General features: G+C 31.1%; 1 protein-coding gene across 22 annotated transcripts in view; it reads left to right on the top strand.

The window, feature by feature from the left end:
• The window catches only part of l(1)G0196 (inositol hexakisphosphate and diphosphoinositol-pentakisphosphate kinase), a 73,512-nt gene that overhangs the window by 4,255 nt on the left and 58,371 nt on the right, over positions 1-10,886 (top strand). For 2 of the 22 annotated variants that reach the window (XM_085958201.1, XM_085958200.1), the window contains exon 1: positions 2,584-2,698. The exons of 17 other annotated variants lie outside the window; for them this stretch is intronic. In XM_085958201.1, the coding sequence (XP_085814327.1) occupies positions 2,687-2,698 (12 nt within the window). In that variant the 5' untranslated portion in view covers positions 2,584-2,686. Of the gene's footprint in view, positions 1-2,528; positions 2,699-10,886 lie in introns of those variants that run through there. 3 more of the 22 variants (XM_085958203.1, XM_085958202.1, XM_085958190.1) reach the window with 3 other exon arrangements.

Raw genomic sequence — 10,886 nt, 5'->3', positions numbered from 1 at the left:
GTTTTGAAGGAGGCAAGATAGTTGAAATGTGATTTGGTGACTTTTGCTTGTTAATAATCTGGACCAAAGCGATCTTATTATGACAAACTAAAGTAACTATTCCTGTTTAGTTATTGTTGCCTGTGTCAGATGAGTATTAGAAATTTTCAAATGGCGAAACAGTAAGTCACCATATATAGTTTAGTAACTTTTGCTTCTACTTTTATAATGAAGGATTTATTTTTTATAGTGTCAATAATGTCTATCACTTATAATGACTTTTTAAGATTTTAACAAAAGTCATTCAGTGAAAAACAAATAATTCAGATTGAAGCAACATTTTACTAAATAATGTACCATGGTGACTTTTGCATCTTAAAGAACATAATTTTACGCTTCGGGTGACATACTCAATTCAAAACTGCCTTTTTGAGGGTTGGTGATTTTTTCCTGAACGTTGACGCATTCTCATAATACATAATTATCTACCTACAGTGCGTATAGCAAATTCCTTTAATTCTGATGATCATCTGTTTATCCTGATCGAGATTAATTATTTCATATTTAAATTGAATAAAAATATACCTACACACACTATTAAAATTACAAATTTTCATGTTAAGTAAAATACTAGCCTTTACTTTTAAATACCGGTAGCGAACGGTGGAGGTAGGCTCTGAAGATCCGACATAAATAGTGCAGACTAAACTTTATCAGTCAAACGTATTTGTTATTATTGAACTAAAACTACAATGTGTAGATAGTGTTTTGTTAGTTTTTAAAACTCTGCCTAATCCATGCCGTAGTAGATAATAGTAAAAAAATATTCATTTATCAATAAAATATATAAAATTATGCCATTAAACCATACATAATTTTGGTTATTTTATAGATAAAGAATATTTTTTATCGATTATGATTTTGTATAGGCAGGGCTTGTAATGAATTTAAAAAAATAATCAACACCATCTGTAATATTATGTATTCTTAATTCAACGAAAATATATAAGTTTGACTGAAAAAGTGTGTATTTTTTTTGTCGGATCGCCTATAGCATACCTTAACTATTATGGTTTAGTTTAAGCAGGGCTTAATTGAATTTTAAAAACTAACCAACACCATCTGCAAATTGTATTCGTAGTTCAATTAAAATAAATAAGTATGTCTGACAAAATTTAGTGTGCACTGTTTATGTCGTATCTTAACAGCCTATCTCTACCCCTCGCCACTACTAAATCGTAATGTGACATTTCTACATTAAAATATCTAGTGCAAAATGAACACTATCAATAATCCTTATTTCTTCATGGCATCATGGCCTGGGTTCATTTGTAATTAATTTCCATATACATAATAATAATTACAACTTATTGGTTCATGACATTTACAGCAAGATAACAGGTTCATAAAGAAAAACTTTACTCATTTTTGTGGCTATAAGTAGAGGTATATTATTTGATGGTAATAATTGTGGTTTCTAATGTTATTTTTCACTATAAAAGAATAAATGATTAAATATTTTATGTAGTAATAAATTCTATAAATAAATACTTACCTAATGATATAATTTTTAACAATTCCAAGGTTGAAATGACATCATTATAAGGTATTGATTTTTACATAATATTTTTTCATACTATTAGTTATTTGTTATTCATGAAATACCTGTGCCTTTTTTTGTAAACCATCTTTTGATTTGAAATCAAACGCTTCATTCAAAACTAGCATAAATTAGTGGTTACTGCCAAAAGTTGTTAAGTCCCGAAATCATCTAGTGGAATAATTTCAATTTGAAAGTTTGACATACCCTCTAAAATCAGTCATAATGCTAATTTCTTTCTGATTTTTATGCATGTTCTATATTATATCGGATGACCTTGGATTTTTTCACATAATCAGTTGTTAACTCTAAATATCTAAATTATCAACTTAACGACTTTGGCAGCAAAAAAACAAATAGACAGGTTTGATTTGAATTTTTTTTAAATTGCTGAGATAGACGATGCGACGCTTTCTACTCGACTATTCTATTTCTATGAATGTCCAGTCGGTATCACACTCGATTGAGAGATCGAAGTAGCCCGTTCAATCGAGTTGGATGTAGACGTGCGCCCCTCTACCTTCACCTCACCAGTCCACCACTACTATTTTGCCAGTTTACCTACCCGTTATGAATTATTATTGTCGAAGAGTTTTTTATGTTGTGACTTCGGAATGTTTTGAGATATTAAACGGTACCAGCAGTATCGATTACAATCTATGTAAGTTTCATCAATACAGTAGTTTTTGAACAGAGACAGAATATTTTTTAATACCATATTTTGTGCTTAGGTATCATGGATATAGTCAAAATGCCAATCGTTCATCACAGATAGGTGCTTCAAATTTTGTTATTAGTATAGATAATAAATGTCGTCTATTTTGAGACGCCAAGAGACTGACTATAAAATAACACATTAATTTTATGATTTTAATAAGTGAAATCTCTCCGATTTAAAATGTAATATTTTTCTCTATTTCACAATTGGCTGACCAACACTGTATGCTTTACAGAAATAGCTTTGCAATACAAACATACATGCGGTAAGATATTTGAGTTCAAATATTCACTTTGATAAAACTATTTGCTCAAGGTAGATTTTAATCAGGTCCATTTAACCTTCCAACATTAATCTGCATTAGGATTTGGTATCGGGAGATCCCATACATGGATATACTTGTAAGAAATTAATATTAATTCAAACTGACATTTACCTCGATTTGTATTTTTTGTGTATGCTATTTTAAAACGTGTAAACTTTTCCATTCTGACTAAAACTTTGAATGCTTGCTTTTTTGACTGGCTTCGATCCAAATTCATTTTATACAGTCGTTCGTCACCGGAAATGCTTGGCGTTACTAAAAAAATCATTTAGTTTATTATGAAATTCTTTTATAATATTGGAAAACATTCAAACGCATTTTCTGTTTTATTCAAGATTGGCTTTTGTGTACTATTACTTAAACTAAAAAAGAAAATTCATCACCACCGAAAAAATAGTTTTAACATTTTTAACCCCAAAGAAGAATTTTAAATAAACAGAATCATTAGAAATATGTATAAACAATATAATTTAATTCAATTCATCCAGATGATATTTATTTTGGTACAGTAGAACCTTGATATAACGGACTAATGGTATGGATATATAATTCTCCTTGGATAATCTAAGGAAGCTTTTATATGATGTGTCATTCGTGTCCAGAAAATTGTACGTCTGCAGTTCGCCGTATCACACTGGGTGACTGTCGAAAGCCAATAGTCTGTTTCATAAAAACAAACAAAATCCTGTTTATTCGTGTTCTGATAATATATCCAGAAACACCCGTTGTCTAGTGACGTTAATGTTCGACATCGACACCCTTGCTTTCGGTAATCCTGCTTTGAAAAAAGAAGTTTTGTTTGGACTTTTGAATTCTGCTATTTTTTTTGTAATCAATTCTATAAAATTACGAAAATGCGTGTAATTTAGATGAATTTCATTATCTGACGATTAATCAATAAATGTTATTAGATCATCGAGATGCCATCTTATCACTGATAACTCTGTTTTTGGGCGTGTTGTTTTTTCTTCCTCGCTATCTTCATCAAGTGCGAGAGGTATGACGAGATTATCATTCGCAGAACATTGTTTACAAGTGGTAACACTTGGATTTAAACATGTATAACATTAACAGGATGTTTTTAACAATTTTCACATTTACCGGATACTTTGTCCGTTATATCCAAAGTCCCTTAAATCGAGGTTATACTGTATTGTATTTTTTAATATTAAACGCTTGATTAAAAACCAATTTAATATTAATCACTTATATATCATGAGATCATTTCAATGAATTATTGGTCTATGCAACTGAGAGGAATTTGGCTTTCTCTAATATCCATTTCATCCACTTTGTGTCTTGATCACTCGGAGCTGGTGTAATATCTTCAAAACAGTGCTATTTTTTCAATCATTTTTTGTATGAAAGTATGTGCACCTTATATCTACCGAGTTTAAAATCAATTATATTATTAATTTAAATTTAAAATTGATTGTGATAGTATAATACTCAATTGAATTTTATAATATTGGCTTTAAGGCTATACCTCAGTTGAGGCATGGTCTAAAAAGAAAATGGATTACGGGTCGCGGGTGCAATTGACGCATGCCAAACGAAATATAATTTGTCATATAAATCCAACATGCGTTAATTAAATGTTCTGTTTATTGTTCTATTAGTAACAATAATAATATATTCATTTACATGTTTTCTTTTAGTAAATTAGTAGTTAGTAAATGGGTAACGTTTTTAGTCATCACGATTTAAGAATTAATACCCCCGTCGCCATCACGAAACAAATTGACGTGTTCTCGGCTCAACGTTCTCTCTCCGAATGGCAGCGAGTCCAAAATTTCGTCGCGCCTATAGTTGAAAATTATTTGCCGTTTCACTGATGTATCGCCTTAATCGTCAACGAGAAACGTGACTAAAGATAGCTTTGTAGACGTAAAATGGTATTCCTACTCTAATTAACTAAATCATATTTTTTAATCAACATAAAACACAATGCATAAATACTTATTCCATGTTATTTAAGGTTTAATATTGTTAGTTGCGAAGGTCCTGTTAATTGGACATAACAAATGATACATATTTATTAAGAGCCAGGGTGCTGTGTGAATTTTGAGTATCTGCGAGTTTATCCTAAATAATCTGTAGACTTGTAAGAAAAACGTATGTCATTTTTTGAATAATAAAGAAAGGACCTTCAGATGATGATTCCTATTATTAAATCGTCATAAGCTTGGTAATAATATAAATATTGGTACAGTTCGGTTATGAGGAATACAGCGGCAAACACATTTTGAAAATAGCCGATGTACTGGATTATTTGTTAGGTTAACCTAACCAAACCAAACCTAACCTAACCTAAACTTACCCAAACTAACAAATAATCCAGTATATCGGGTATTTTCAAAATGTGTTTTCCGCTGTATTCCTCATAACCGAACTGTATCTTGAAAATACGCTAAAGAAATTATGAGTCAGTTATAAAATCCATTGAAATATTTAACAAATGAATATGTGTATTAATTAAACCTGTCGACGTTGTAAGTCCGTTGGTGTGTTTTATTTATAATTGTGTAAGTAGCACTGCAGTGGTCAACGGCATTCAATATAAAATAGCTGACGATGGTGTCTTGACACTTGCGAGTTCTTAATACCTAAAATTATAGAAGCTGCCGTGATTGCTTCACACTGTAAAACTACATTTTTCAAAAAGTCTGCTTCATGAAATCTTACTGCAATGACTCTGTATTTTGTAACTACAGGCAATACTACTTTTTGGTACTTAGAGCCTTATTTAATACACGTATTCATTACTGATTTATTGACATTGTAAAAATGCGGAGTGAAAAAATCAAATGCCACCTACACGACGCTTGCATTCTGACGGCGCTGCTTTACGGTAGCGAATCATGTCACCTTACGAAGGATCAGAGCAACCGTATACTGAGCTTCGTTTAATACACCTTACGAGCCTTATTTAATACACGTATTCAAATGTATTTACTATATATAATGTTAAATTAGATGAATAGGTATTGAAGATATAATGAATGCACGTCTGGACAAAATAATAATTTAACCACTGTCATCTGATGTATTAAATATGATTTGATGTTTATAGGCCATTCATAGACTGAAACCGCATGTGTTTTGAACCGTGTGCCATTCTAAACCTATGATTTCTGTTCATGGAAATATATTTTCACTAGATATATGATCGTATATGTATCTTATCCAAATGGTTATGGTCAGACGCTTATATACATAATGAAAATATATTCCCATGAACAGAGATCGTAAGTTAAGTATGGCACACGGTGCAAAACAACATACGGTTTCCGTCCATGGATGGCCTCTTACTGTTACGGTATTAATATATTTTATGTTGTCATCAAATGTTAATTTCTAAAATGAGAAAAAACAAGGTATAATAATGACATAATATTTTTGGAAGTGTTTCCTACAAAGTATACAGATTTTTTTGGCTAATCTCACACAGTACTTTGGCCATTAAATATCGTGGAATTGATAAGTATTATATAATATCATCACTGTTCAGGCAAAAGTTACCAATCCTCAAAAAGGTAGTTTTGAGTTGAGTATGTCACCCGAAGTGTAAAATTATATTCTTTAAGATCCAAAAGTCACCACGGTATCATTAGTTAGTGAGATGTTACTTAAATCCGAATTATTTGTTTTTCACTGAATGACTTTCGATAAAATCTTAACAAGCATAAGTCATTATAGGCAGATAGACATTATTGACAATATAAAAAATAAATCCTTCGTTATAAATATAGAAGCAAAGTTACTAAACTATGTATGGTGACTTTTACTGATTTGTCATTTGAAAACTTCTAATACTCATCTGAAACAGGCAACAATAACTAAACAGGAATAGTTACTTTAACTTGTCGTAATAAAATCGCATTGGTCCAGATTATTAACAAGGAAGTCACCGAACCACATTTTAGCCACCTTGCCTCTTTCAAAACCTTCCAGATGTATCAATTAGCATCAAAAAGTAAAAGTATGTAACCTAAAGAATTTATTAAGAAGACGAGAAAATTATGTAATGTAGATAAAACTTTACAAACATTAAAATCTGTTTTTGGTAAATATGCCGCAGATGCCCACATGAGATTTTATATTTTTTTTTACAAAAACAGTTTATTCCATGTAGACAGTTATATTAAATACCTTTTCCTGTTGGCGCAGATGTTTTTCTATCCAATTGTTAATTTAAAATTTGTAATTATCTTACATTTTGATGCATCATTATCACACACTAAGATTATATTAGGTTGGGGTAGGTTAGGTTAGGTTTGGTTTGGTCTAAAAAGAAAGTTATAAAATCTCGTGTCTCTGCGGCATATTTACCCTGTTTTTTTCTTCATCTCCAAACTTTCAAATTGTGATATCTCGAAATGATGTTTTTGGGTTAGTGACTTTTGCCTGAACGGCAACGATATTGTGTTTTATTTTAATTAATACAATGCTATTTATTCCACCTAGAAATTACAGTTAAAATGCTATTTGACAGTGAATAAAACATTATTATTTATTGATACCAAAGCCAATCCTATTAAAGCAGAAAAGTTTGATGATTTTTTTTAAATAATGTGCAATATCTTTAACAAAAAAAATATCATTACTAACCAAGATTTCATTTGCTTCTCTGTATGTTAAGCTTTATCAAAGGCAATCATTGCATATCACAAGATAACATATTATTGTATCTCAGGAATGTTTGTTCGTAGCTCAGACTGTGTCGTAACTTGTCACTCATCATCACATATTAATTACTTGTTTGCATCTGTGATTCATGGTCTCTCTCAAGTACGAAAAGTATATTTTTTCGCATAGTAAATTACTGATTATTATTATTTATAAAATACAAGAGTACAGTGGAAAAGGATTAACTCAAAATGTTTGTGATATAATTATAAGTGCCTCGTATGTGTTGAAAACAGATGGATTTGTACGAAAACCAAAAGAGAACAATCTGTGTAAAAAAAAAAACAACACTTTAGAATAGTGTTGGTCTGTCAAAAAAATAAAGTACTGCCAGAAAGTTTAATCAGACCTCACTATTAAGATTTAATAAATTTGACTTCCATTTGCAAAAACAGATAAGTCCACAATTATGTTTAAACCGTAAATAGTTGGTTTTAATGTTAATATCTTATTTCCAGTGTATTATATTTTAAAATATATCAATTTTTATTAGCCAATCGACCCTTTATTACAATAAATAAAGTTAAACACAACTTTGACATACCAGCATTTGTTTTTACTGCTTTAATTAATCTATTTCTCTTATTTAGAATATATGTTATATAGATAGACTTAGATATAATATGTATGTATTTTTTGTTAGATTTTGATTATTTTATGTGGACTTATCATCTTTCTGGAAAAAAAGGCATACTAGTGAAATTCTTTTATAGAAAATGACAATGTTACAAGACTTAGGAAGAAAGAGCATTTCTTATTCAGCATGCAGTTGTACGATGCTGAAATTGGGGCTCTCCCATTTCACTATTGCAGAATTACTAAACTTCCCCGCAAATAAATGACAAATTGTAAAATTCAATGACTTGCTGGATCTCATTTTTTTTTTTTTTTTTTTTTGACCATGTCCGATCCTGATAGGATCATATGGGCCTCCACAGAGTGGAGGTTTGTATTGACAGATTTTGTTTTTTACGAGAAATGGATGTCAGCCACTTGCTCAACCTATTAGGTCCATACCCTGACACACAAATTGAAAAACAATATGTGTACTTGCCAGACCCAGGATTCGAACCTGGGACCCACGGCTTTATAGTCCAACGCTTATGCCGCGCGGCCACCGTTATTCAAATTAAACATAAAACTTTCTTACTTACTGGGATTCACAGGTCTGCCTGTAGATTCAGGTGGTTCCTGGATTCTGTCTTGATTTTTGACAGATTACTATTATTACATACATTCCCTCTTTATCACACCAGGTTGTTGACTCCTGCTATTATTATGTCCGGTGCCGTGCCTTCCGTATCCAACTAGTCCGGTAGCTAATCTTCTAATGTCACCTGTACATCTAGTGGGAGTTTTCCAATACTTGGATGGTCCATTAGAGGCCTCCATTGCAGTACCTTTCTTCCCCACTATCCTTTCGGCTTACGTAGCCAGTCTACTGCCACTTAACTCTTGCGATACAATAGACGATGTCTGTGAGTTTTGCTCGCTGCCATATTAATTTTATCCCTCAAATCAAATTTTTAACATTGATTGTCGAATTTGATTCTCGGTGAGGTCACAATATATTTATGTGATTTTCTCAAAGCCTGGGTGTTTGTAATTGTTTCTCTACTATTGGCCTCATGGCCTGTTACAGTGTTAAAAAAAATATATAAAATATTAATTGTCCTAGATCTCAGTACATGACATGTTTTGGTTTATTGAAAGTATCACAAGCAAAGCAAATATGGCAGTCTATTTCTTTAGCTGATACGAAATTGTTAAAGAAGATCCCTTTTCTATAGATATGGAGCCTAAACATATGAAAGTAAAGCATAAACATAGGACTTTGTAGAGTTTTTAAGGCACCATCTTTTATATAGAAAAATGATGTTTACTGCAAACAGAAACTGAACAAAACCACAGAAGGCTCTATTTGGTAGAGGAAGAATTTCTTCAACTTTGGCTTAATATTTGTCTCCTTAATTTAAAATTGCTTATCTGACATAATAATATTATTTTAGTATAGTGAAGTGAGTGTCTCAGTGTGTCTTTTTTATAAAATTTTAGTTATGAGGTCCTACTAAACTTTGGTCGGTAGTATATATGATTCTCGATTGATTTGCGTTGAACACATTCGGTTTACGCAAGCATAACATGCAGCAAGTGCACGTTTATATGATATTTATGAAGATTGTGCACATTGAAAACCTAATACTGCTACATTTAAAGCGTGCGTAAATCCCATGTCTTTAACACAATAGTAAAATTATAAAACCTAGTATTACTATTGTGTTAAAGACATAAAGGCTAGCCTATCTTATATTAGTATTATAAAATTTTCTCAGTTCATTATAGGTTTGTGATATATCCATTCTTTCGCAAAATAGTAAATCAATATTTTAGTACCAAAATGAGTATGTAGAACACATAATGATGGTTTATTAAGAATGATTTTACTGATGTTGATGTTTAGTCATTTACTCAACCTATTGGTACCATGCGTTAAATGTGGACATTGATTGAACAAAAATCGTGTGAAACCATGCAACAAGAGATTTAGACATTATGTTCAAACTGTATGTATTTAAAGGTTTTCTCTTTTAAATAAATTGTATTTAACCTAAGAATTATTAATTATATGAATACGTGTATTAATTAAGGCGCTAAGTACCAAAATAATAAAAACTGACATTTTTATAGAAAAATTTTCTACATACCAACGCCAATAACTTCAACTATAGTCTAAGTGCCTCAAGCAAGTCAAAAAAATACAGCAAGATAATTAAACCTGTCAACGTTGTAAGTCCGTTGGCGTGTTTTATTTATAATGATGTAAGTAGCACTGCAGTGGTCAACGGCATTCAATATAAAATAGCTGACGATGGTGTGTTGACACTTGCGAGTTCTTAATACCTAAAATTATAGAAGCTGCCGTGATTGCTTCACACTGTAAAACTACATTTTTCAAAAGGTCTGCTTCATGAAATTTTACTGCAATGACTCAGTATTTTGTAACTAAAGGCAATACTACTTTTTGGTACTTAGAGCCTTATTTAATACACGTATTCATATCTTATATCACTTTTCAATATTTCAATAATTACATACATTGAATTAATTCATTAATTGGGCAGATTTACTTTTTTATTAGAGTTTTTTCAACACGTGTTGAACCATCATTCAACCATCTGAGAAAGCGCCTTGTGAGATACTAAATGCATTATTTATATGGGTATACATAGTATTACATTATTATAAAATCAATTTATTTTATTTAATTCAGTGTAGTTACCATGAACTAACTAAAGAAATGGATTTAGGTAGTCGTACAAGAGAAATCGATTAATGTAATGTATGATAATTTGGTTGAGTGGTATAATATAGCACAGACCGATACTGAGTTTGAGACTCGCATGGTTGGTGTTACCATATTTGAATTTTGAGTTATCACTGTGTTCTTCCTCCTTCTTTGCTCATAAAGAGTAATATTATGTGTATAAATGCAAACGCCCTTCTAAGTTTTTTGAAAAAGGTTTGGTTTTGCTGATAACGAAAAAGGGCAGTGGCAGTTTACTGCGTTAATTACT

Source organism: Rhyacophila brunnea, unplaced genomic scaffold (genome assembly GCF_057557595.1).
Source record: "Rhyacophila brunnea isolate RB1 unplaced genomic scaffold, BYU_Rbru_1.0 scaffold_7, whole genome shotgun sequence".
Classification (NCBI taxonomy): domain Eukaryota; kingdom Metazoa; phylum Arthropoda; class Insecta; order Trichoptera; family Rhyacophilidae; genus Rhyacophila; species Rhyacophila brunnea.
Note: the sequence above shows the minus strand (reverse complement) of the source record. Positions and strands in the feature narration are given on the sequence as shown.